Source organism: Acinonyx jubatus, chromosome D4, assembly GCF_027475565.1.
Source record: "Acinonyx jubatus isolate Ajub_Pintada_27869175 chromosome D4, VMU_Ajub_asm_v1.0, whole genome shotgun sequence".
NCBI lineage: Eukaryota > Metazoa > Chordata > Mammalia > Carnivora > Felidae > Acinonyx > Acinonyx jubatus.
The window spans coordinates 15,516,145-15,543,966 of NC_069391.1; the positions used below are offsets into that span (position 1 = coordinate 15,516,145).

The 27,822-nt window shown below is 44.8% G+C and overlaps 1 protein-coding gene across 4 annotated transcripts in view; it reads left to right on the top strand.

Annotated features, from left to right (window-relative positions):
* The window catches only part of BRINP1 (BMP/retinoic acid inducible neural specific 1), a 174,291-nt gene that overhangs the window by 46,739 nt on the left and 99,730 nt on the right, over positions 1 to 27,822 (top strand). Inside the window, exons 1-2 of one of the 4 annotated variants that reach the window (XM_027034949.2) lie at positions 181 to 387; positions 2,391 to 2,658. In XM_027034949.2, coding sequence (XP_026890750.1) covers positions 2,441 to 2,658 — 218 coding nt within the window. In that variant the 5' untranslated portion in view covers positions 181 to 387; positions 2,391 to 2,440. Of the gene's footprint in view, positions 1 to 180; positions 388 to 611; positions 750 to 2,193; positions 2,212 to 2,390; positions 2,659 to 27,822 lie in introns of those variants that run through there. The other 3 variants (XM_053204710.1, XM_053204711.1, XM_027034948.2) reach the window with 3 other exon arrangements.

The window sequence follows — 27,822 nt, forward strand, 5'->3', positions numbered from 1 at the left end:
CCTTTCTAACGGCTGGCAGCCAAGCACTCTGTCATGGGCCTCACCCCGCACCCACTCCCAGCGGAAGCCCTGGAGAAGGGCTGAATGCGATTTCGGTGTATTGCAGCGCCCCCTGCCGGCAGTGCCGAACAACCGCCTCCGCCCCCTGCTTGCGCTCAGGTGGACGGTTTTGGCCGCTGGAGCTGCCCCGGTTCTGCCCTCGACAGGCACTGCTTTGTTCGAGGCTCTGAACAGCACTTGAGGCCACGGGTTCTGGCGGCCCCCGGCTCTGCTCCCGTGCCTCTGTCCTTTGCCCCCGACAGCTGGGGCTTGCAGCGCCGAGCAGATTTTTGCAGCTTCTCGTAATAACAGGGTGCAGTTGGGCGCCAGAGGGCCGTGGCCGCCTGGGTAGGAAATTCACATCTCTTGTCTGGTTTTTTTTTTTTTTTTCTTTCTCTTTCTTAGCTTTACTTTCTTCCCATTTTCAGCCGGAAGCGTAGACGACGAAGATATCCCATATCTTCATGTTTACGCATGGCGTTACACCTGACAACATGTTTATGTCTTCACCGTTTTTAATTTTTTCGGGGTGGGGGGAGGGGCGGAGGGAGAGGGAGAGGGAGAATCCCAGGCAGGCTCCGTTCTCAGCACAGAGCCCAACTCGGGGCTCACTCACGACTGTGAGATCATGACCTGGGCCGAAAGCAAGAGTCGGACACTCAACCGACCGAGCCACCCAGGAGCCCCCGTGTCTTGGCCGTTTTTAAATGGTAGGCCTAAAAATCTGAGCTCCGGAGAAAGGAGGTGATTGTCCTGCGTCACACAGCTCGCCCTGTGTAGAGACAGTCTTTTAAAGGTTCTGGCCAGTTACGAAGAGCAAAGCTGACCCAGGAACGAATAAATATAAGAAAAGATAACTAAGGACTGATGTACAGTTTCACAGAGTGAGCAGTGAGAACCGTGAGGAAGGAACAAACACTTTTAGAGAGAACGAAAGATGGGAAATGATCCCTGAGGACCCGACCTCAGCTGGCTACTGAAAAATAAATAGGACTTGGCCGGGCAGTGGAGACAGCATGCACAAAGACACCCCCCCCCCCCCCCCCCCCCCGCCCACCAGGGAAGATGTGGACACGATCAGTGTCAACATTCATCATTGTCACTATCCTTCTCATCATTGATGCCATTTATTGAGCACTTACTAAATGGCAAGCCCTGGCTGGGACACTTTACAGAAGTTATGTCACTCCATATTCACGCTAGGGGCTACTGTTAACCACATTTTGCCGACGGGAAGGAAGACACAGAGATATGAAATGACTTGCCTGAAATGATGCTGATTGTAACTGATGGAACCTGGGTTCAAATCTGCCTTTCAAATAATGAGTGAGATAAGCTCTTCTAGAATGAGTAGGGTTGGGGGCACAAGCACTGTGCTAAGCTGATAATTAGAAAATGATGGTAAAGACGAGTGTCAAAAAGCTAAGCATGGCCTGTGGTCTCTCTTCTCTTCTCCCCATGAAGGGTTTCTGCCTCAGCTCTCCCTTAGTCTTAAACTCTTCTCCAACATGGCACCATTATGCTGTTATCAACACTCCCCCCCCAAAAAAAAACGGGAGGTGGGCAAAACCCCACCTAATCTCTTCGCCTTTATTTTCCCGTCTGAACCTCAGGGAGTTTGAGGCTCAGAATCCTCAACAGTGAAACCACTGGCCACGTGTCCTTGGGGTCAAGGAGACATTCCACTGAGAGGTGTAGAACTGGACTTTCAGGAGCTCCGTGAACGCTTGACCCGCAAGGTGTCCAGCCCCCAGAGCCATGGTCACAGGCCATCCTCAGACTTTGGGCATTCCTCCGATGACGCAGAAGCCAAGCGTGTACTCGCGTACGCGTCTGCGTGAGACGAGGGGAGAAAAGAGCTCCCGTTTGTGGAGTCTCGATCACAAGAGGCAGGTTGTCCATGGAGCTACTGGGTGGGACAGACGCCTGAGTTCTGCTGCCACATCCCTCACTGGCTGTATGAGACTCTGGTTCTGCCTTCGTCCGTTTCACTCGTCCTTCGAACACATACGCCTTGCATTCCTATGACACGCCGAGTGCCACGGTGTAGGCATCGAAGCCCATCCTCTGTTTTGCCCTTGAGGCGGCTGCATCCCTAAGAGGCTAAGCATTTGTCCGTGTTCACACAATATGTGAACAGCGAAGCAGGAACGCGAGCCCAGATCTCCCCAAGTGCCGTGCTCTTAACCAGAAACATACTGGGTTTTGTAAACCTTGATACACTTTACTGTTATGTTATGAAGATGTTTTAACCACATTTTTTATTCTTTTCCTGTGTCTTTCTCTTCCTTTTGTTTTATTTTCTCTCTCTCTCTCTCTCTCTTTTTTTTTTTTTTACTCTTTCTCCTCAGGACTCCACAGAATGGAGCAAGAATGAGAGGAAAAAGGCCGGCAGAAAAGCATGAACTGGAGGTTTGTTGAGCTCCTCTACTTCCTGTTTGTATGGGGCCGTATCTCAGTGCAGCCCTCCCACCAGGAACCAGCTGGGACAGACCAACATGTCTCCAAGGAATTTGATTGGCTTATTTCAGACAGGGGGCCTTTCCACCACTCCAGGAGCTACCTATCCTTTGTGGAAAGACACCGTCAAGGATTTACAACCAGATATAAAATATACAGGTAAGATCTGGGCGAAGCTGGTCCCTGCCTTCCGCGCCTTTCATTCACAGAGTGCTTTCTGGCGTCCGGTGTTGGTAGGGCCTTGCCGCGTGGAGGACCGTCTGGGCCAACGGATCGTGAGCCTTCAGCGGGTTGTTACTCGTCTTTTCACCTTGTTTTTGTAGTTTGCACGAGAGATTGACAATGACAAGGAGAAGAGCAAATAGCTAACATTCATTGAGTGCTTACTGTGTGCCAAGCGTGGTGCTTTACTTTGTATACGCCATCTCATATAAGGTTTCGTAATAGCCGTCGGAGGTAGATTGCATTTGTTCTTTCCACTGTATGCATGAAGTAACTGATCCTCAGCTAGGTGAAAGTATTTGCCTAAAGTCACACAGTCAGTAAGTGATGGGATTGGGGTTCAAACCCCGTTTTATCGGTATCCGTGGTCACAGAATTTGTAATCAACCACGTCAGGTATAGGTGGTGTCGTTTGCAAATGCCACTGATGTACCCGTATCCTTCCCAAACATACTCACACATCTGGAAACAAGTAGGGACTGTCCACGGACAATGTTTTCTTGAGCAGGTCTGAAGTGGCTCTTGACTTTTTAGAATGCCATTCATCCAAAAAGGACTTAGCCCCAAGTTTCTTTTCTCTTTGAAACCATCCGAGATTCTCCCCATTCTGGGCTTTCACCCTCTCTTTGATTCTTCCACAGCTCTCTACACTTACATCTCTTTCGTTTTAAACCGTCTGAAATTAGAGAGTGCCTTTTTGTGTTTCTTTGTTCCCTAACTAGAAACTCTTGGAAGGCAGGACTTCCATGCAATTCATTTTTGGATCCGATCCCTTGAGTGATTTTTTTTTTTTTTTTTTTTGCTACGGTGTGTCAAAAGCGCACAATACGTGTTGTGTACTTAAATGAGTTGGAAAATGCCAAAAGCTCTCTAGAGGTATAATCTTTGTCTCAAGGTCAAGGAAGAAGGGGCACACCCTAACCCTCCTGGGCCAGTGAGAACAGGAGAGCTGGGGAACGTGGTGGAGGAAAAGGATGCTGACTGCATCAGGGAAGGCTTGCATTCAGGGCGTAAGTCTTTTTTTTGTATTTGGTATGAAAATAGACATGTCTCCCTTGCACATTTGGGGGCTTTATGGATTAGGGATGTGAGATTCGTGCAGCCTCTACCAGCTGTACCTGCCTGTGGCTTATGCTGAATATTCAAACCCTACTTTGGAAGTTGGCCCACTAGTGGCTGAGGTTCTGCAGTGGTTCCATCTATGAAAGAGTTCACCGATGAGCCTTAAAGGGTGCTAAGCAATCGGAGAGTTACTGGGGAGAGGTGCTCTGAGCCTGATGGGAAGCAAGACACAAAGGAGCGTGGACACGGGGTGGGCAAGAAAAGGGGGAAGGAACACAAGGGTGAAAAACTAGGGGTATTTCCTCTCTAAAAAGAGAAGCATACCAGAATTTTAAAAACGTAATTATTGGGGTGCCCGGGTGGCTTAGTTGGTCGAGCTGCCGACTTCGGCTCAGGTCGTGATCTCACAGTTTGTGAGTTTGAGCCCTGCGTCGGGCTTTCTGCTGTCAGCGCAGAGCCTGCTTTGGATCGCCTGTATCCTTCTCTCTCAATAAATAGCAATGTAATTATTGATTCAGAAGCCCATTCCTGGGGACAACTATTCCTCAACTACCCAAGAACAATAGTTGTCTACCTAATTTCAGAGTTGGATCCTTAACGTAATTTCTGGCAGAATGCAGCCATTGCTATCTGTGAACACGCATAAACCAAACATGGGTGCTTCCCTGATTACTCAGCAGAACGCACCGGCATCTGAAATTCCTGGTGCTCGGAAAGATGGAGGCTGGAGATAAAGGATTGAGGGGAACGGAGCAAGTAGCGGAGATCTAGGAAACACACTCTTTGTGTTTTATCAGACGATAACTCCTTGGTTTCACATGTGGCTTTTGCTCCCACTTGAGCCTCCTGAAGCCACCTTCAAGTTGGATGACTGGGGTTCAAATTTCCGTTTTAAAGATCAGAAGGTGACTGACTTGAATAGAGTGAGGTAGCCGAGAAATGACGGAGTCTGGGGTGGAAACAAAGTCTGATTATAAATCCATAACCACGCCAATGAATACGGCAGAACTCAAGGCATCTGTTCATTATTTACAAATGTTTCTTAGCGATTGCTGTATGCCTGGCTCGGTGCTAAACAATGGGGCTGTGTTGGTTTGAAGATGAGTAGTAATGATACAGTAGGAGGGCTATGCTTGAGTTTTCGACGGGAGCTATCCTGCATGTTAGATGATTAACATATGTTTGCGATTGCTGTTGAAATAACCTAGACTTCCGCGGATACCCTGAGTAGAACCATAGACACAAACGTTCGACAGTGGCAGCCTTTAATTGAGCACCTAGGATGTGCCATGAAAAGAGGCCATTCAGTTCTCACAGCATCCTCTGTCAGGTGAGCAGTGCCTTGGCATTTTGTAGGTAGGAAGGCCAGGACTTGGGGAGGCGGAGTGCATTGACCCACTCGGTGGGACCCATGGACACATTCCTTGTGGTAAGGAACAGGAGCTGGGGTCCAAACACAGACCTGCCTGACCCCAAAGCCCTCCTTCCAGCCACTGTGCTGCACGGCTGCCCCTCCCCCAAGCCTGGTGCCCCGACATCGAGTGTGTCAGAGTTCTGAAGGGACTCTTGCAAACATTTTTCCTCCCAACCGCTTTGTGAACCTTTGGGGTTGGTTTTTGAGATGCTAAGAAGTGAAAGTTGCTAGTGAGGTTGGGGGTCAGGACATTTGGATACTAACTCTAGCTTTCTGGGCATTGGTCTTGTGACATTAGTCAAGCTCCCTCCTCTTCTGGATCCTGCTTTCTTCATCTGTCAAATGGTAGCCTTGAAATACATCAGTGGTTTTCAACCTGTGCTCTTGGAAATCTTGAGGATCGATTAAAGAAGTCAAAAAAGCCACTTTATTGTGAGAAGATAGGCAAAGTGTGTGTGTGTGTGGGGGGGGGGGTGCTCAGGCAGGATCCCCCCCCCCCCCAGCTGTGCACAGTGCTTACACAAGAGAAGGTCTGACTCTGCTGTTTTCACGGTCTGATTTTACGTATCCTTTCCGTTGGATCCCACTGCTAAAGCAAAGTGTGCGGTCATCCAACAAGCTGATTTCTACCATGCTTTCTAGTTCTAAAATTAAGTATAAGATTTAACCAAGGTCACATGGTTAATTAAATGATGGAGTTCAACCCAGAAGTCAGGCCCCTGGTCATCTAGTTATTCCTTCCTTCCTCTATTTAATCTTCAAATAATTGTTAAGTACCAGCAACAGGCCCAGCACTGTGTTTGGTGCAGATGATATAATGATGAGTACAATGAACATGGTCCCTGCTCTCATAGGAGAGACTGACATTGATTAAACACACATACACACACACACACAATAAGTGCTACAAAGGAAAAAAGAACAGAGTAGGTATAACTGGGAGATCATTAATACTGTAAACATTGATCTGGAACCAGTTTCTTACATGCAAAGATTAGGTGGGGCTCCTATCTCCTATCATAATCTGCACGTGTACCCACATGCAAATAAGTACCCAGAGACATCGTGCCCATCCAGGCCAGGTTCAGACCAGAGCCAAAGCCAGCTAGGACATGCTCATCAGGATAATAGTCAATTGACACTTTGTCCTCATTGAGTGCTGCTTTGTGGAAACAGGAAACCGGTGATTTCCAATGTGCCTTCTTATGTGCTAATGTGAACATAGCGTATTAGACAATGGACATTTGCATCATGAAAGAAAGGCTTTCTCCAGGAATGCACCATATTCTCTTATGCTAGAGAGCCAGCTTTATTGAGGTGTTTAGTCTTCAAGCTTTGGCCAGTTCACCCCACCCTGAACCCATGGCAGGCCCCAGGATGATCTGGGAGCTTCAGAAAGAAAAAAAGTCTGAGAGGAGGTCTGCTCTCTGCACTTAAGTGGGGTAAGGCCATTTCTTTCCTTTCTTTCCTCATGTATATGCACACAGAGGCTGGTTTCAGCTCATAGAATCATGGTGGGGAGTCCGTGCCAATGGCAAGGATGGGAACCTTTCCCATTAAATCCCAGCAGAAGTCTTCTCTCACGTTGTTTCACAAGCCAAGCAATAATATGTGTACAGGCAGTGGTTTGGGTGCACAAGGCACACGCTCTGTCATGCATAAGTCTCAGCTGACACATGGAAGGAAGGCTGGGCCATTTCCTGCCTGAACCTGCCAGCATCGTTGAACTTGAAGTCAGGGAACCTGGATGCTGGCCCACCTCTCCTGCCTCCTTTGTGCGTGCTTTTGGCCAAATAATGGACCTTTTGGAGCTTGTTTCTTCATCTGTAAAACGAGACTGTTAGCGAAGGTGATCTTCAAGGCCCTTGCCTTTTCTGAAATTCCATGATTCCATGAAATAATGTCCCCTGAGGATTTAGCCTGGGGTAGTGGAGAAGAGTGGACTTGGAGTCTGGAGACTTTGTTTATTTTTGAGCCACTTTCTAGCTTTCTCGTCCTGGGCCGAGGCATTCATGCGTATTCACTCATTCATACATCGGTTGCTGTAAAATTTAGCTCTGGTCATAATGCCATGAGCTGTGCTACGATTTAGTGATCCCGAAATGACCAAGAGAAAACAGTGAGGCGCACACCCTCACAAACACACACGCATGTGCACAACCTGTAGTGCCCGGCCCCTCCTCCACCAGACTTGGAGTTGAGGGTGGAAGGTAGAAGAAACATACAAGTCGATAAACAAACAGTTATCATTCCATGGATAGGAATGGATAAGGAACAGCTCAGATCCTCAATTTTCTCCTCTGTAGAAAGGGATAATGATGTCTGGCCGACCTAGTAGGTCAAATGAGGTAAAGTTTGTGTAGGAGTGCTTTATGAAATTTAAATGTTCTTCTATCTACAAATGTTTTTTTTTTTCATTAAGGCTCTAAGTCATCATTCTAAAAAGAAATCATTGATTTTCACTTTCTGCTCAGCCCATACATATATTAGTCATTAAATACTCACAGCCCTTCTGGGAGGGAAATACTATTATTGTCCATATTATGAATGAGAATACTAAGGCACCAAGAGGGTGAGCAAATTGTCCAGGGTCACACATCTGGAAAGTGGCACAGCTGGGAGTCAGAAGCGGGCCTCTGAGACCCCACAAGAGCCCTTACCTAATGCTGTCATGACTCTCTCTGGTTTTTAGTTACCTGGTTCACCATCAAATACTGAGAAACTCCTTTTGCCAGTGGGCAAATTGCAACCTCTTTGAGGCTCAGTTTTCTCATTTGTAATATGGGGCTAATATTAAATGCCTTGTGTGCTTGTGGTAAGAAGTAACTTTGATATCAAACGTGTAGAGCTTGGGGCACCTGGGTGGCTCGGTCGGTTAAGCATCCGACTTCGGCTCACGTCATGATCTCACACTCCATAAGTTCGAGCCCCGCGTCGGGCTCTGGGCTGACAGCTCAGAGCCTGGAGCCTGTTTCAGATTCTGTGTCTCCCTCTCTCTCTGCCCCTCCCCTGTTCATGCTCTGTTTCTCTCTGTCTCAAAAATAAATAAACATTAAAAAAAACACGTAGAGCTTGAAATTTTGCAGGACCTGTATAAATTCGACTTGACCCCTTTACCTCAGAGGGCCGACTGCATTGCTAAAAATTATTTATTTTGTTCTCGAGACGATTTAGAAGTCAGTCTGCTCTGAAAAAGCTCCGTTTGGTCCAAAGATGTTTCCTGCCTTTTTGGATTTTATTTTCTGTTTATTTTTTTTCCTGACTTTGCAATCATCAGTAATGGGAAAATGTAGCAATTATTTCGGGGGCGTACTTAATAGAAAAATTATAGAACCCTTTGTTCACTTGGTTCTGGAGAGTCAGGGCGGAGGGGAGATACTCACAATGGCAGGCACTATGCCGCAAGAGGTGCTTTCAGATTGAGTGGTTTTCCCTGCAGGTTGCTGAGCAAGTGATTTGTGGCTTATGGTGCACCTTCCTTTGAGCCCAAAATAAGTACCTAAAAGTTGAATGTAAATCGAATCCTGGGAAACCAAGTCTGATTGCCTAACTGTCTTGCATAGTTATTTCAGACTTGCATGAATCTCAGTTCTAATCTGATATCCTAATGGTTCCCTGACGTATTTCACAAAAATATCTATAGTAGGTTTTGCGGTAAAGCTTCTTGGCTGAATGAATGGGGCTGGGGCTAGGTGGACGGTCTCCCTCAGATGAATGAGATGCGGTCCTTATCAAGAAATCATTCAAGAGTATCTGTTGGGTACCTAGGTATGCCAGATGCTGTGCACTGCCGAACCGATAAAGTACAAGGTAGAGTGGTCCCTGCCTTCTAGGAGCTTACAGACAAGCGGTAGCGAGGGAGAGGTCTGCCACTGCACCACTCAGGATGCTTGTGGCTGAACTTGAAAGGAAACCAGCAGCCTCTGGATTCCAGACAGGATCTTAGTATCCCATGGTGCCAGTGTTAGATTTCTATTAGCATAGGGAAATTGAGTCTAAATCAGCATTTCTTAAAGTAGATTATATAGAACTCCAGCTCAACGCGATGTTAAAAGGTGTTTTTTGGAACGGCAACAAAAAAGATCCCACAGTCAAATAAATGATAACAATGATGGCAAGTTCATTGCTAGCATTGAAAGCTTACCAAGGGTCCAGTATGAACACACTGACTATGAATTAGTCCGACTGATTGATCCTTCCAGTCATTCTGTGCACTAGGTATTGTCATCATCTCTGTTTACATAACTTCTCCAAGGAAAGAGAGCTAATTTCTGGGAGAGTAGGATATGTCACAGGTAAGCAGATTCCAGAGCCTGTGTGTTTAACCGTTGTTAACCATTGCTTCCCAAATTTGATCAAATCTCTTTGACCTTGCAAGCTCTTATTCTCAGAGGTATTGGAATTCTAACAGCAAGTTTAAGGAGTTGCTGGTTCTACCTGGCTTTGAGTCTTCCCCTTTTGGACACCAGCCCGGGTCAAAGCTCTTTTTTTTTTTTTTTTTTAATGTTTATTTCTTTTTTCAAGACAGAGCATGAGGTGGGGTGGGGCAAGAGAGAGAGAGAGAGACTGAGGATCTGAAGTGGGCTCTGTGCTGACAGCAGAGAGCCCAGCGTGGGGCTCAAACTCGCAAACCAAACCGCGAGATCGTGACCTGAGTCTAAGTCTGATGCTTAGCCACCCAGGCTAAGACACCCGCCTGTGTCATAGCTCTTAAAGGGACACCTCTTTAACTTGGAGAGCTAGCACTTGGCCAAGGAAGTGGGACAGTGATTGCCAGTCGGGGTGATTTTGCTCTCTAAAGGGACATTTGGAAATGTCTGGGGGCATTTTTGGTTGCCACAGTTGGTTATGCAAATGGGTGCTACCAGCATTTAGAGGTCAGGGATCAGGGACACTGCTAAACATCTGATAATGTACAAATAGCCCTCTGCAGCAAAGAATGATCTGACACGTAATGTCAGTAGTGTCGAGGTGGAGAAATTCTGCTCTGGAGCAAGTATTTTTGGAACAAAAGGAAAAGGGCTGGTGAGAAGGATGTTGGAATAAATAGTCTTAGAATTTGGTCTTCATGAGTTTGAGTTGGAATGGTTGCAATATAGACATCAGTGTAATGGCCACGTTCCCAAAGAGTCTGGCTACAGGACCAAAGGGGAAGTGATTTTGCATGTTTCAAGACATGGCCTCAGACCAGAGTGCAAGTTAATGCATTTAGGAAGGTGAATCAGTTTTTGCTTCCTGCTGCAGAGAGGCAGTATTTAAGGGAAACCAGTTCTCTCCTCCAGAAACAAACAAACAAACAAACAAACAAACAAAAAACAATCTCCATTCTTCCAGAAGGCCTGGAAGATCTGGTGGGTTTCTCCTCTGACTACAGAATTCCTTAGGAAGTAAGATGTTTACGCTCTGTTGCTAGGTTCAGATATACATGGTCTGAGTTATTAAAAACCAGTTTGGACCAAGTGGGTTAACAGATACTTTTTATCCCTTTAAGAGCATGCCCAGTAGGTATGAAAGAAGATGAGAGTGGGACAGTGTCCCCTGTTGATAGTTATCAACTGTAGCCACTTAAAGAGTGGTGTCACTGGTGAGAACCATTACCCTATACCCTCCCCCTACATTGTCCCTCATTTAATCCAAATTTCTGATCAACTTCTTCTTGAATAGAGAGGGTTGGGGAAGGATACACAGCAAACATCCCCCGGGCCACTTGGAGTCGATTCAAAGATAATCTTTTGTGTTGATTATTTAAAATTGATCTTCCACTTCCAAGAATGATAACTTTATTGCTACCAAATTGGTACCTTTGCTATCCTTTACCTTTTTGCTGCCTTGTCATTACTGAGCTGACTTCGTGAGCTGCAAACCTGAGTTTGCTTCGATCTTGGCCAAGCAATGACCCAGCTTTAGTGAGAAGCAATGACCGAAAATGGACAGGCTTGTGCACCTCCCTCACACGGAGCTGCTGACACCAAACATGGCCACTGTTATGACCTGGGGAATTTGGAAGGGAAGAGAGACAAGGCCTTGCAGCTTCAGACTCCACGCTCCAAACCTTGGCCAAGGAAGCAGGAACTGGATCCATGATCTGGAGCACCCAGCAGCTTTGTCATTCCTTTGAAAAATGTTTACTGATCTCCAAACTTCTACCAGCGGGGGGCGCTGCACTGTTCCCTTGGGGTTAAGAAGGGGAAACTTTGATCCCTGCCCTCAAGGAATTCATTATATCTTGGGGAAAATTGACTGAAAGACAAATGAGCACAGTGCATGTGCTAAGTTCCCTGGCTGAGCAATACTCTTGGTGCTGTGTTTGGGGGGGTGGGGGGGGGGATTCCCCTAGCATTGGGGTTGTGACGGTGGGGAAGTGTGGGCTGAAAAGACAAGTCTAAGAAAGCATCCTAGAGGAACGGGCATTGAACTCAGTGTTCAAGGACAATTAGGAATTTGTGAGAAGGCTGTCGAAAGAAAAGCAGCCCAGGCAGATGGAGGAGAGTCTGCAAAGATAAGAGGTAGGAGAAAGCCTAGGTCTATAGGTGTGTGTGTGTGTGTGTCGCAGCGACTTAGGGCATAAGGCTGAACAGCAGCTTGGAGGCAACAGTGAAAGAGATTTGGAATGGCAAATTGATTTCAACCAAACTCTAGCTAATTGTTAGAATATTACTAGACACCTATTTAGAGCAATGCTTTTTCTTTCTGTTGGTTTTACATTTCTTAACCCTGACTCATCTTCATTTTCTTTTCATATTGACACTCAATAAACAGATATAGACGCAGTACAGACAGAGCTAAAGATGTATGATTGAAATGAAAATTCATGAAAAAAAATACTTAACCTTAGTACATGTGATATATTTTGATATTTACTGTTCTTTTCCATTCTGCCTATTCCTTTCTGATTCATTTATTTTTTTCAATTCTTTTTAATGTCTATTTATTTTTGAGGGACAGAGAGAGACAGAGCATGAGCAGGGGAGGGGCAGAGAGAGGGGAGACACAGACTCTGAAGCAGGCTCCGGGCTCTGAGCTGTCAGCACAGAGCCTGATGCGGGGCTTGAACTCATGAGCCGTGAGATCATGACCTGAGCCGAAGTCGGACCTCAACTCACTGAGCCACCCAGGCTGCCCTATTTTTTTTTTTTTTAATGTTGCTACCTACCAACTAAAGTGATTTCAACCTCCACCGGTGGAGTGGGCCTTACAGTCTGAAAGACACTGACTTTGAGTCTATACTGTGGTCAGTTGGGGCTCAGAGGACAGTTGTGCCGGGTTTGATTCTCAGAGTTTGCCATGGGCTCAGGTTAGAACCTGTGCCTTTCCTGATGTGGGCAACAGAATGATGAAGGGTTTGGAACATGGGGTGGACGTGGTCTGGTAACGCATTTAGAAATACCGCGCTGGCTGCAGCGTGCCAACTGAGTGGAAGAGAGTAAGAGAGAAGGGTTCAGAAGCTGTGGCAATAATTCAAGGGAGAGGAAGGGAGCGCCCGAGCCAAGACGGAGGCAGTAAAGATAGAGTTCATTAACTCCCAAGTACGACTCAGTGCCACCAGGAGAGTTCCTCCGGACCTACCCGCCAGGCAGTCCTCTTCCCGGGCTACAGCCAGACTTACCTGCCCCAATTCCATTCTTGGCACCCTTTGGCAGGATGCATTTTTTTTATGTACAATTCAACAGCTGCTGGATACTTTTGTATCCCCTATGAAAGGAATCAGAATGCCCAGGCTTCTGCCTCCAGGCAGTTTCTTTATCTCTCAAGGCCTTCCTTCTGGGCATAAGAATTACTGAGTCTCATTAGCAGTGGATTCCCAGACTGGCTTGGAGGAAGGCTTTGCAGCCCAGCCTTTATCTGTCCCTGGCTTGTCTCTGCAAACCTCGGTGGAAACTTCCAGCCCCAAGTCAGTCTCTAAGCCTATGTGAACTTAAACCAGTCGCTATACTTGAGCGACGGGAAGGAAATCTTTAGATTCAAGCCGATTTTGGTTTGAATCCTGGCTCTGTCGTTTCCCACCTATCAAATCCGGGGTATGTTGCCGAAACTTTCTGACCTCAACTTGTCCATCTGTAACATGGGGAGACATTCCATAATTGTTGTAAAGGTTTGAGAAGACAACAAAGGATCACATTTAGCACAGAACAAGTGCTTGAGGACGGGTAGTTAAAATAAATATCCGAAGCACCATTCCCTGGAAATTCAGCAACAGGGACTCCGAGAAGCTTTGCAGGAGACCTCCGACAGCAGGAGGGGTCTGGGCGCTGCGTGGAAGAGGTGTCCTAGGATGACAACACTGGCTCCATTCTTAGACCAAGAGGACACTTGTTAGGAAGCAGATAAAAAGGAACAGAAAGAGGAAGATTTCTGATGCCCTGAAGCACGTGTGGCAGGGATCAGAGGCCTACATACTGACAAGGTACCCTTAAGCTAGCAGCAGGCGTTGATTCATGTAAACAGCACACATCCCATGATTTGCAAACGTCTAATTTATTAATCAGCCCAGGTGATGGGGAGCAGTCTGCGATACCTCATCTTCCAGTGCCCGCTGCACGGTGTCCACCAGGTTATCTTTGATGTGTCATGCTCAGGACACGTTGATCCCCGAGGGATGGCTTTTCGCCCAGGCACCTTCCGGCCACCAGCCGCATTTCAGAACGGGGTGTGGTTGTGTGGTGGGGGTAACTCTACTTCTTTTCAAATTGCCTGTGTGTTATCCAGAGAAGGTCAGCAAGCTGCAGCCTCCATCCCTGAGCACTTGTGACATCCTGTCTGTGACTCTAGCGTGACATCCAGTCTTACATCCCATTTATGAGGGGAGGTGTGGCTTGTGTGGGCAGGAAGGAATGGAATACAAACGATATGGGTCTCTGCACTGCTGAATGGTTTGGGATTGTACTATTTGGGAAGGAATTGCTCACCTGTGCATTAATTCAACCTATGTTGGCTGAGTCTCTGTGTTGTGCAAGAACTGTGGGAACGTCTGAGGCCAACGAAGCCGTACTAATCCACACCCCGAGGAACACCGTAGGGGAGCTGGTGAGAGATAGACAGTAAGGACTCACATTGCTCCCTCCTCTAGGGGTGCTGGGGAAGAAGAAGAATATTGAGTGGTGTTGCGAAGAAGGGGCACTTCTGGTGGTCTTGCAAGATTAAGGAAAGATTTCAAAAAGAGGATTTTTATTCTTTTTTTAACTTGAGATCTGGACAGTAGAGTTAGACATAAGAAGGTTGTGTGTGTGTGTGTGTGTGTGTGTGTGTGTGTGTGTGTTGAGGTCATGTCCAGAAAGGGACAGACTTATCCTGGGGTCTACAGTAAGTCCCTGTGAGTGACCTGCAGAGAAAATGTTAGCATGCACGCCAGAGAAGTGAGCTGGGGACTAGGTCATGGAGCCAGCCTACGTATGTTACATAAAAGACATTGAACTTTATCCTAACATGGTGCCTTCCACACTTTCTCATTTCAGGATGTTCTGAGTGATTTTGTTATGGTTCCTGTAGGAACCAGGCAAATACTAATTCTGTTTATTGAGTAGTTACGTTCAAACAACTTAATGAAATATTTATGTCCCCAAAAGTTTAGTGGCCATTTGAAAAATGATGTGTGCAAATCTAAAGAAAAAGCCGTATTTTAATTTTATTCTTTCTTTTTAAATTTTTTTTAACGTTTATTTTTGAGAGAAAGAGACAGAGCAAGAGTGGGAGAGGGGCAGAGAGAAAGGGAGACACAGAACTGGAAGCAGGCTCCAGGCTCTGAGCTGTCAGCACAGAGCCCGATGCGGGGCTTGAACTCACAGACCGCGAGATCATGACCTGAGCTGAAGTCGGATGCTCAACCGACGGAGCCACCCAGGCATCCCTAATTTTATTCTTAAATACCCACAGCTTCGGGGCACCTGGGTGGCTCCGTCGGTTGAGCGTCTGACTTCGGCTCAGGTCATGATCTCGCGGTCTGTGAGTTCGAGCCCCTCATCGGGCTCTGTGCTGACAGCTCACAGCCTGGAGCCTGCTTTGGATTCTGTGTCTCCCTCTCTCTCTGCCCCTCCCCCGCTCATGCTCTGTCTCTCTCTGTCTCAAAAATAAACAAACATTAAAAAGAAAATAATATCCACAGCTTCTCCCACATATGCTTTGCAGTCGGATACTGCCCCCCTCATTTCCTATTCCTCATTAATTTTTCTGCGATACTTTGTAGTTGTATCAACTGCTAAAAATCCACCTTAATGAAGATAGACCACATGAAAGAAAGGTTTGTATGTGTTTATACAACATATGTTTTAATGTTGAAACTGTATACTATTTCAGGTTAGTAATTTTGCAGATGCCCAATAAATGGCAAAGACCCCTCCCTTCTCTCGAACATTTATAACATCCCCTGTGTCCCCATGAGTTTTCTCTGTAGCATCTCAGCACACAATTCAGGAATCATGTCCTAAGGACAATGGGGAGCTCTTTAGAGGATTTTGCCCAGATGGAGAGCATGTCACATTGTCACCATTGGAAGGTGACTGCTGCTAAAATGGGGAGAATAGACTGATGGGGGAAAGTTGGGAAAGGGTGCAAAATGTATAACGGGAAACAGGAAGGCTATGTCAGTGACCCAGGTAAGAGAGGAAGGTGTCTTGGACTAAAGTAGCATCAGTGGGAATTTGAGATATATGTATTTTTTAATTTTTATTTTGAAGCGGGCAAGAAGTTGCAAAGACAGTAAAAGGGGGTCTCATGTACTTTTTCCCCAGTTTCCCCCAATGGTTACATCTAATATAACTATAATATAATATAATATAATATAATATAATATAATATAATATAATATATCAAAACCAAGAGATTGATATTGGTACAATGGATGGGTATCATTCTGCATCATTTTATCACACGTGTAGATTCATGTAACCATCGCCACCATCAAAACGCCATCACCACGAAGATCTCGTGCACTATCCCTTTATTATCACGCCTCTCCCTCCTCCCCTGCCATCGTTAACCCCTGACACTCACTGATTTGTTCTCCACCTCTATGAGTCCCTTATTTCAAGAAATGTCATACAAATGAAATCATAACTTGAGGTACGTTAAGGTGATGGAAGTATCAGTATTGGAATTTGAAGGTTGCAAAGGACTTGGCAAGATCACACCTGAAGTGGCGAATCACTGGATCTGGGTCAAACAGGAAAAAGAGACGGGGAGCATTTTTCATAGGGTCAGTTGTGTGGGTGGTGGTGCTTTCCATCAAGATAAGCAACCCTGTAAGGCAAAGAGACTCTGGGGTTGTGTGTGATTGAAGATGACGAGTCAGCTTTGCAACTGGTAAATTTAAACTAGCCATGACATCCAAATGGAGACTTAGCAAGCAGTTGTATAAATGGCTCTGGCCCTTCGATAAAAAATATATGGTATTCGGAATCATCAGGTTACCGATAGCGATTGTTAGATGTCCCTTAAGGATGTATTCACTCAGAGGAGCCTGCTTAGCATGTGCAGAGAAAAACACTGAGTGGCTGAGGACTGGCCGATGGTGGAGGAGGGAAGTCAGGGACATCTGGTACCACGGAAGCTACAATAAATGAATGTTTTAAGAAGGAAGATGTGGGTAATCAGGGGCCATGGTTTCTGATAGAGAACATCAAGTGAGAACTGAAAATAGCCTTTTGTGCTTAAAATCTTGACCTTGGCAAGAGATGTTTAAATATAATGTTGGGGACAGGAGCCAGATTGCAGTGGTTGAGAAGTAAGTGAGAAACAAGGAAGTAGACTTTTTTTTTTTTTTTTTTTAAGAATCATAACTAAGAAAGAGAGCAGAGAGGTTTTTGTTGTTCTTTGGTTTCTAAGGGAGGAGACCATTAAGAAAGGGAGGTTCTGAGTGGAGTTATTTGTGATGAAGCGTTTCCTGAAGAGGCAGGGAGGGAGGTAAAAAGCATCCATGGAGGTAAAAGGAGGGACAGCTTTCAGCTGAAATAGGAAGAAAGGAAGGAAAGAGAGCGTGTGGGTGCAAATCTCTTGATTTTATTCAGGATTTGAAAGGACTTCCCACAGCCTCTGTTCTCTTTGTGAAGTAGAAATCCAGTGTGAAACCAATTGCTGAGGAAGGGGGACTTGGGGAGTGCCAAAAAGAGTTTGGAGTGTTTTGAAGTCATTGGTCTGTAGAAAGGTAGAAGGATCTGATTAAGGAGATATACAAAGATCACCAGGAAGCATTGAGGGCTCTGATAATGTTGATAACCATCAACTGATAAGGGCTCTAGTCTGTGCAGCTGGGCTATTGTTCTCCAAAAGAACTGAACTTTTGAGGTAAGAGCATGCATGGTGGACGGAGGTTCAAATGGGGTGGGGGTTTGCCAAGTAGACAAGATGGAAGAGTAATTGTGTAGGGGTTGAAAGTATTGGCGAAAAGTAAACAGATGGATCATTGGAATTGAGTCGATCTAGAAAGAAGTGAAGACATTAGATGGTGGGTAGAGGGAAAGGAGATCGTCACGGGCCCGGAGGTCTTAAAGAGGTAGGGAGCGGGTGTTGTGACGGACAAGTCCAAGAATGGAATCTTTTGCTATGATATGTCAGAGTTAAGGGACTTTGGGAGATGACACATTCTAGGAGTAACCATGGCAGGAAGTAGGGGCTGGAAGAGGGAGGAAATGGAGATCATTGGAGTGGAATAGGTCAAGGGGCCGAGAGGCTGAGGGTATTGGATTCTAGTCACATGGGATGAAGGGAGAACTTGGGGGTGAAGACACAGTGTGAAAATCACGTGCTCAGGTGTTTATTTAACATGAGAGCGCTCTTTGGAGGCTGGTTATTGAACACAAAAAGGAAGAAATGAAAGAAGAGAATGGGGTAGATAACTCCATCTACCACAGAAGATTTGCATTTGAGTCTTTTTTCTTTCTCCATTAGGTCTTTGAATAACGATCTATTCTCCCTGAGCCTCAATTTTCTTTTCCTTAAAGAGGAACTTAAAATCTGTACCTCCCCCCACAGAGCTGTAGAATGTGATGCTCAAGAGAGAAAGTGGAAGTGGGGGGGCCCGGGTGGCTCAGTTGGTTAAGTGTCCAACTTCGGCTCAGGTCACGATCTTGCAGTTTGTGAGTTTGAGCCTTGCATCGGGCTCTGTGCTGACAGCTCAGAGCCTGGAGCCTTCTTTGGATTCTGTCTCTCTCTCTCTCTCTCTCTCTCTCTCTCTCTCTGCCTCTCGCCTGCTCACACTCTGTCTCTCTCTCTTTCACATGCAAAAATAAATAAACATTAAAAAGAGAGAGAGAGAAAGAGAGAAATTGGAAGTAAATGTGCTTGGTAACCCCTGCACCTTCGTGTAGATATGGACCCTATTGTTCCTGTCTACTGGCCCCCGAGGACTGGCTTTGGATTCCTTCCACAGCACTGATGGAAGATAGTGCGTCGGTACCTAATAATTGCATTTGAATGGCGTGATTTCAGAATATCATTTCAGGATAACAAAATGAATGACAGCTGTAATATCAGAGACGAACCGTCGGATGTCCTATCTTTTAGATGTCCAGAATAAATGTGCGAGAACAGTTGACCCAGACAAATTGACCGATGAAGGGTAACTTGTGCTTCAACATAATGAGTTCAATATTCTTTTGATTCACAAAAAGGCGCTGGGGCACCCAAGCCTGGAATGCTTGTCAGCAAAAGGGAAATTTAGATAGTATTGCACTTACTGTAGACAACGCAGAGTTTTAATTGTAACAGCTTCAGCTCAAGCTGCATTTATGCCATCATCATCATTATTAAGAAGGAGAGGGAAGTGGCTGTTAGAGATGAAGGGCTTCCGAAGGGAGAATGTTCAGGAAGCAGAATCCCCTCACCCTTGGTGTTGAGCAGAAATGAATAGGATGTTGGGGGAAATTCCATAACAGAATCCAGTTGAAATTCGTTCCGGAGCCAAGAACAACATTGAGAAATAAAAGCACTTACAGAATGGTACGAAGAAACCAGTTTGACGTGATCCTGAATATATTAATAACTACATTACCTAGTAATGTTAAATGGTCAAGTTAAATCATTTGATCCTCATAACAATCCTGGGCGATGGCTTCTACCTCTAGCCCCACTTTACAGATGAGGAAATAGAGGTTCACAGAAGTATTCTGCCCGAGGTCACACAGCTGGGAGGTAGCATGACTGTGATTCAGACCCAGGCAGTCTGGGTCCACAGTCTGTGCTTGTGACCACGGGCTGTGCAGAGTGCTGGGGAGGGAGAGCAGCCATGGGAACCAAGGAGCTTGTGCCCTGCCCCATCCTCGATACTGAATCGTCTTCTGACCTAGGGAACTTTCCTTTTCTAATGCTCTACAGTTCTCACTTCCCCTCCTCCTTTTTTCTTTCCACTATTCTTCCTGTTCCTTTTCTTCCTGTTCAAATACACCTTCGGTATGTAATGCTTTAAAGTGCACAAGACACGTTCCCGTCTGAGATAGGTACCGCTGTCCCCCGTTTTGAAGATGAGGTAGCCAAAGGTTTGGGCGGCTAAATGGTTGGTCTGGGATGACATGTCTGGAAGGGGTAAAACGTTGACTTGTATCCAAGCCTTCTGGCACATCTTTCAGTGCTCATTGTAACTGCCCCACAGCTACCTTTTCGTTTGATGAGGGCTTCTTTTCACTGGTACTCAGTGTAGACGCATCCTTGGTGCTGATCGCAGTACTTTTGGAGAGAGAATGGCAGAGTTTTGCAAACAGGGGGTACTTTACTTTGTACCTGCAGAAGGATTCCAGAGGTGCTATTTGAAAGAAGGAAAACGGAGACAAATGCAATCCTTACATGGTGTGGTTCCACGGGTCCCTTGGCTTTATCTCACTTGCTCTTATCTCAGAAAATCTCATCGGGGCGCCTGGGTGGCTCCGTCGGTTGAGCGTCTGACTTCGGCTCAGGTCATGATCTCGCTGTCTGTGAGTTCGAGCCCCACGTCGGGCTCTGTGCCGACCGCTCAGAGCCTGGAGCCTGTTTCGGATTCTGTGTCTCCCTCTCTCTCTGCCCCCCCCCCCCCATGCTCTTTCTGTCTCTGTCTCTCTCTCTCTGTCTCTCTGTCTCTGTCAAAAATAAACATTTAAAGAAATTTAAAAAAGAAAGGAAATCGACTCTCCTCAAGTGTCACTTCCAGATTCTGGGAACAACGTATTTTTTTCTAAGGTTGTTTTCTGAAAATCAGCAGAGTGATATGGTATCACTAAAAACAACTAACTCACCACACCTAAGGGTAGAGATCATTTTGTCTCTTGTGGAAGGAAGATGATAGAGAGAAGATACATAGCTGTATGTATGATGCTGTTCTATTTCAGTCTACTGTATAATTCTCTTCCTTTTTTTGGATCTTATTCTGTTGCTGAGTTCCACCCACCTACTTCTGGGAGACAAGGCCAGGTGAAAGACATCTTCAGATTTCTCAACATCCTCACGCACTTGTCCGTGGGTGCTGGATTTTCAGTAGTAACTTGGAGGCCTGTCTGTCTGACAGAACCAGAGAAGGTAGCCCCGGCCCTGGACCAATAGCTATTGTATGCAGTAAGCTTGGGAACTTATATATACAGAGCCTGTACTGGGGATCAGAGAGCTCCTCAAGGTCTAGTTCCAGAGAGGGAACTGGTAGTGGCTTACTGGACAACAGTCTTCCAGGTGAGATGTTTTTAATGGTCAGAGTTGCTAGAAGATGGGAGGGGGGCACCTTGATGGAACGGAGGAGGAAGTCCCTCTTCTCTCACAAAAGTGACTCTAATTAGCATAGCATTCTGTGACCAAAAGAGAATGTAAGCACAGGTAGGAGATTGCCTTCAGTGACCTTGGATACCTTGACCACCCAACATTGCATAATCATGCCTAAAAGCTGTCATTTATAGGATTGGAGAGAGCACCTTCTTCTAATTTTTTAGGGGTATGTTGTATGAGGGGAGGCCCTGCGTGTCTGATTAACATCCCGCCGTGTTTCTGATGTTTTACCTGAGTCTTCTCTATGGGCCTCTCGTCTGCCAGATCATCAGTCAGATGGTAGTTCTTCTTTTGCTGTCCCTGGGTAACCACACCCATTCCTGTGGCTTCCGTTATCACGAACACTCCAGCAACTCCCAAACTTCCGTCTCTCCTCCAAACTCCAAGATCCTTTCACCCAACCCCCAACTGGATATTTCCACTGGACTTTGTCATGAAATCTCAGGATGCTCGTATTCTGCCTTCTCTACCCATCTACTTCTTTTCTTGTGTTCTCTGTCTCAAATAACGGTACCGTCATCCGTCAAAGGTCCAAGCCAGAAGGTTGGACAATATTCTCAAGTAATTCCTCTTCCTTACCCAATGAAACATAGTAATAATAATAGTAATTTTATTGTGATTGCTAATACTTGAATGTTTACCATGTTTCCCGTTCTGTGTTAACATTACGTGGATTATATCGCTTAATCCTTTGACCAGCTTCTGACTATTGCATTGTGTCATGAATGGAGAAAGTAAATAGCTTGCCCAAGATCACATAGTTAATAGGTGAGGGGGTTAGGATTCAAGAGTACAGAATCTGGGTTCTACTTTCCTCGATATTCTGCTCACATATCCAGTTCATCACCATTCTCTCTCTCTCTCTCTTAATTTGAATATGTCTTCCAATTCATGTACTTTTCCCTATTCCAACTTCCTCTTTTCTATCGTATTTCCCCAATACCTATTTCCTAAGCCGGTGGTCGTTAATGATTATGCATCCTTATCATTAACCAAAAAATCATACCACCATAGTCATCACATATTATAAACATTTACTAATATTTAATGTTTACTATTATGTAAGCATAGACCTAGACATTTTAAAAGATAGGGAGGAATAAGTAAGAATTGTTAACATTTTTTAAAACATAATTTTAGTTTATTGATTACCCATGTATTTATTAGCAGTTGTGGATAGATATAAATCTCTTACTTAAATCAGAAGTCTTTTTGATTATTTGTTTGTTTATTTTAGAGAGAGAGAGCAAGTGGGAGAAAGGAAGAGGAGGGGAGAGAGAGAGAGAGAGAGAGAGAGAGAGAGAGAGAGAGAATCTTAAGCAGGCTCCACCCTCAGCACAGAGCCAGATGTGGGCTTGATCTCATGACCATGAAGTCACGATGTGAGCTGAAATGAAGTCAGATCCTTGATCGACTGAACCACCCAGAGACCATGAGATCATGACCTGAGCTGAAGTCAGACACTCAACCGACAGAGCCCCCCAGGCGCCCCTGGATTATTTTAAATCAACTGGCGGATAGGATCGTTTCGTCATGACTTTATACTATGACTGCCCAAGTGCTTAACCCAGGGAAAGGAGAAATACCAGCTCTGCCATTTTTTTTTACCTGTATTACTGGTCTTATTTTCAACTGGTGGTTTCTTTGCAGGAAACTCTCAAAGCTATTTGTCCATTTTAGGAGAGCTGGCTTAAATTCAAAACTCCCATGTGACCAAGCACCTGTAAGCTGCTTGGTTGTAGGTTGTAATGAGCTGAAGCCAGAAAGGTGAGCCAAGGCAGTGCTGCCCAGCCCTCATGTATCTAAGAACTCTCTCTGCCAGAGTTATATGTGGACCTGCGGTAACTGAGATGAGTCATTTCAAGTCAGATTTTGTGCAAGGTGTCAAGTAAGGGTCGGTGTTTATTTTGTTTCCCCAATGTGAATATCCATTTTTTTTCCATTTTTATTTGCTGCCAAGACGTTCCTATTCCCATTAAATTACATCGATGTTTTTCTTGAATATCAATTGACCACTTACCTGTGAACGTTGTGCTACATTCCTTACACCAGCACGGCGCTTTCTTGATACTGGTTAGAAAGCTGATCGGAATTCTGTACGTAAATTTGCAGAGAACTGGCATCTTACCAACACCAAGTCTTCCGATACACAGACATGGTTTATGGCTTCATTTATTTAGATATTTGATTGTATTCAGTAATATTTTGCAGTTCCCAGCGTATAAGGGGTGTAATGTACTTTTTAAGGATTCACAATTTTGAATAGTAAATAAAATTCTAATTTTAATTTTATGTTTAAATATTTTCACTGCTAGTATAGAGAAATATAATTGAATTTTATATAGTGTATCTTCCACCCTTGATGTATCTTCACTAATGACTTTTGGTAGTTTTTTGTAGCCTCCTTAGGATTTTCTACATATCTGATCACACTATCTGTGAGGAGTTTCACATCTTCTTTTCCAGTTTGTGTGCCTTTTCTTTCTTTCTCTTGCCTGATTTCATTGGCAAGAACCTCTGGAAAATGTTGAATAGAAGTGTTGCAAGTATAAATCTTTAGTGATTTAGAAAAGAAAGCATTCATTCTTTCACTAAATGTGACGTTAGCTGTAGGGTTTTTTGTTGTTGTTGATGCCTTTGTTTTTATCCTGTTTGGGCTTCATCTGCCTTGTGTGAGTTAATGCTTTTAACTAAATTTGGGGAATTTGCAGCTATTATTTTATTAGGTGTTTTTCTTCCCTAGACTCTCTCTTCTCTTCTTTTGGGACTGATGATGGTGTCTTTGACTACTTGTTGTCTCCGAGGTGCAGTTCATTCTCTTCAGTCTTGTTTTCCTCTCTGTTCATGCGGTTGTACAATTTCTTATGATCTGTCTTCAAATGTACTTTTCTTTCCCCTGTCATCTCAATTATGCTGTTGAGCCTGTGTTAGGAACTTTTAAATGTCAATTGCTATACTTCTCATCTTTAGAATTTCCCATTTTTTATGTATAGTTTATACTTATCTGTTGCATTTGCCTATTTATTTAATTTTTCCCTTATTTCTTTTAATCTTTTAAATGTACTTTTTAAAAGTTTCTTTATTTATTTTGAGAGAGAGAAATGGTACAGGTGTGTGCATTCATGAGCAGGGGAGGGGCAGGGAGAGAGGAAGGGAGAATCCCAAGCAGGCTAAGCACTGTCAACACAGAGCCTGACGCGGGGCTTGATCTCATGCTAACGGGGGGGCTTGATCTCACGAATCTCACAAATCTCACACGATTGTGACCTGAGCCAAAATCAAGGGTTAGACGCTTAACTGACTGAGCCACGCAGGTGCCCCTAAAAGTAGTTTTTTCAACATTTTTTAAAGGTTTATTTATTTTTGAGACAGAGAACATGAATGGGGGAGGGTCAGAGAGAGAGGGAGACACAGAATCCGAAGCAGGCTCCAGGCTCCAAGCTGTCAGCACAGAGCCTGATGCGGGGCTTGAACTCAGGGACCGAGAGATGGTGACCTGAGCCGAAGTCAGATGCTCAACCGACGGAGCCACCCAGGCGCCCCCCCCCAATGTAGTTTTTAAAAGTCTTTTGAACATATTTATAATAGCTGCTTTGAAGTCTTTGTCTGATAAATCCAACATCAGGGTTTATTTGGAGTTAGTTTCTACTGTCTGCCTTATTTCCCCCTTTTTAAGGACTATAGTTTGCCTTTTCTTTGCAAGTATAGTTAATTGTGGTTGAAAATTAAACATGATAGATACTATGACACAGTATCTTTGGGTTATGTTTTATTTTTTCTGAATATTTGCTGTTGTCGTTGTTGTTGTTGTTGTAGTATGCAGTTAACTTGCCTGGACCCAGTGCTGCAAAATTGGTCTCAGCTATAGGATGCAGGCACCGATACTCCTGCTTTGTTTCCATGACTTGCAGCTGCTTCGTTTTCAACTTGGTCCTCTGCAGCTCTTCCCTGTGCCTCCGCAATTTTGCGGTCACCTGAACATTTGGAGAGATTCTACTCCAATTTGGAGAATCTCTCTCTCTCTCTCTCTCTCTTTGGTTTTGTTTCTAAGAATTCCCGATACCCCTTTGATGTTCATCTCTTCTTCGTACCTTTGGTACCTTCTGAAACTTCCAAGCCCATCAACATTCACCTTTTGCCACCCAAAGTGCGCAGTTAGGATATGCGCTCAGTTTTTCAAAAGCAGCAAACAGAAATCTTTCTCTGTGCTTCTCTAGAACTGATGGGCAGATTCCTTTCTTTCTCTGGGCCCTCTGGGGTCTCGCCTACCCTGTGTAGCTGAGCCAGCCAGCAGCATGTCATCGGGGCAGTTTTTAATGCAGATTTTGGTTCTCACTCCTTTACAGTTCCCTTGCTAGGAGATTCTCCCTTATAATTTTCTCCTGCTCTTCTGGGCCTGACCTCTGCTGTCCACTGCTCAGGAGCCTGTGAGATTGCAGATTTCCACCACTGTTTGTTGCCTTGGGGCCAGGGAGCGCCTCAGGCCAGGAAGCCAGAGGCTTGCAGTTCTTGCCTTTTCAGGTTTTCAAGGTTTCAGTTTTTCAAGAATAAGTTCTCCTGTAGCTCTGTCTGCTTTGGGGTGTTTTCCATTATCTTTAAGTAGTTATTGTCATTGTTTTGTTTTTTTTTTAACTTATCTGGTTTTTATAATTGTTACCTGCTTGACAATTTCCCTCTGATGCCTTTACACATTGCCAATTTACTTGTTGAAGGATTACGGTGGGTCCATCAACCAGGAGGGGAGACTAGATTGTAAAGCTCAGACCAATAAAGAGGCTTTCAGAATGCTCCAGGCCAGAGACAGTAACAGCGGGCACTAGGCAGTTGTAATGGAGTTGGCGAAAAGTCATCAAATGCAGGGGTTTTGAGAGGAAAGGATTATGCGAAGCCTTATAGTTAGTTAAGGACGGAAAACACCGGTCTTCTGACTTATGCCAACGGGTTATTGGCCAATGCATGGGTTCTTCTGCGTTTCTGAGCTGATAAGAACTTGGAATGAGAAGCTCTTGGGACACGTGGTGCTCTTCAGACCTTATCTGTGGTGGTTGAGCCTGAGGTTAGTTCTTTAAGGAGGGTTCTCAGCCAGATTTTCTTCTCACTTTCCACATGTCAAATGAGCCATCAAACGCTAGTTTCTGATTTCTCCTTTCTACCCTCTTACTTCCATTCCTTAGCCCTAATACACACCATCAGCTTCTCTCTGCCCCATAATTGTGAGCCTCCTAATTAGATCTCCTTTTTGCGCAGAACAGCCAGACTTCACTGATTTCCTAAAATAAAGATCAGACCCTACTTTACCTCTTCTCTGTCATCTTCAAAGGCTCCCAGTACTTACAGATATAAATAGTTTCATCTTCCAGATTATTTCCTTACTGTTCTATTTCTTTACAAAAGCAAGGCTACACCCACTTGCTTACCATTTCCTGACCTTGATTCGCACTGCCCTGCTTTTGTGCCTTTTCTTATCCTGTTCTTTTGTTCTTTCTCCTTCCCCTACATCCTCTGCCTTTGGAACCCATATTCAGATTTCAGAAGTTTGTTTAAATGATACCTTTTCTTTGGTGCATTCACCTCTTTTCATTTGACTGCAATATTTTTATTGAGCACCTACTCTGTGCCAGGCACTGCGCTGTATCTTAAGACTATGCGGTTGAGTAAAAGCCTTTTCCCATCGCTTACTGTAGACATCACCCCAAATGGTGGGATCCTGTTTAAGATTTACCGCCATTCTCCCCCAAAACCTGTTACTCCCAGCCTTTGTTTTACCTCTGAGGTAGAACACACAGTAGGCACTTACTGATGGTTTCTTAGTGAAATGGGTGCTTGAAAGACAAGTTGCTCTCCGTGTTGTGTTTTTGCTACTCTTTTCGATGCCTTCCCATCACAAGGAGTCTATTGGTTGATGAGGTCAAGGCTCACACACTAGTCATTCATTCTTTCTCCAAGGCATTTCCCATTATATCTTGCATGCATCGGGACACCATTTTTTGTCTGAGGTATGGAAAAATTATCTACAGCAACAAGGCAGAAATAAAAAAAAAGTGCTGAGCGGTAACCGTCGCCATCTATATTTGGCCTCTAAGAGTCACGGCATCATTCACAGTGAATTATTTACAGAAAGCTACTGGGAGGCTGAAGTGATTTGTCCTCCTTTAATGAACCCCTTCAGGTGAGGTGAGAAGAAAGAAGGATGCTGGGAAGAAGCCCTTGTATGCAAATAGACCAGACATTTAACAACTACCGACCCATCTGTCCTGGCTCTGCAATGCAATATATAAGCCTTGGCCCAAAGACAAGACATGTTTTTGCTTGGCCCAGAGTGAGTTTTTAAAGGAAATGATGTGCCTCTGATTTAAAGAAAAAAAAAAAAAGGAAGATTTCAGAAAAAAAATTAGATACATGTTTTTTTCTTGACAAATTGGTACATCTGGTAAACCTTTGCCGTCATCTGTGCAGATCAGCCGTGGGCTGACTCTGATAGGGCTGCTCCTTCCGACGTGGATAGTTCTCCAACACCGAGACAACTCTAGTAGATGCGTAGGTACTTGAACACTCCTTCCACGGTCCTGGAAGCCTTTGAGATTTGGATTCCATAGATCGTTTATGTTGCCTTATTTTACTTCCATTTCTTTGACCCGATGCTTGCCACCAGTTGAATTCTCATAACTACCCCACCATAGAGATATGACTAGATCATCTCTACTGTTGAAGCGTTTGGTGTTCGGAAAAGTTAACAAGCTTGTTCCAGGTAAGCCGGACAATGATGAGAAGAGCTAGGATTCACATCTAGAGTTGTCCACTCCCCGAAGACTACATGAATAAAAGTAACAAATGTGAACCGGCTCCGAGCAGGGGTAGTGAGGAAATTTCATCTTGCAATGATATACCAAGGGTGTTATTCAAGAACTGTTCCT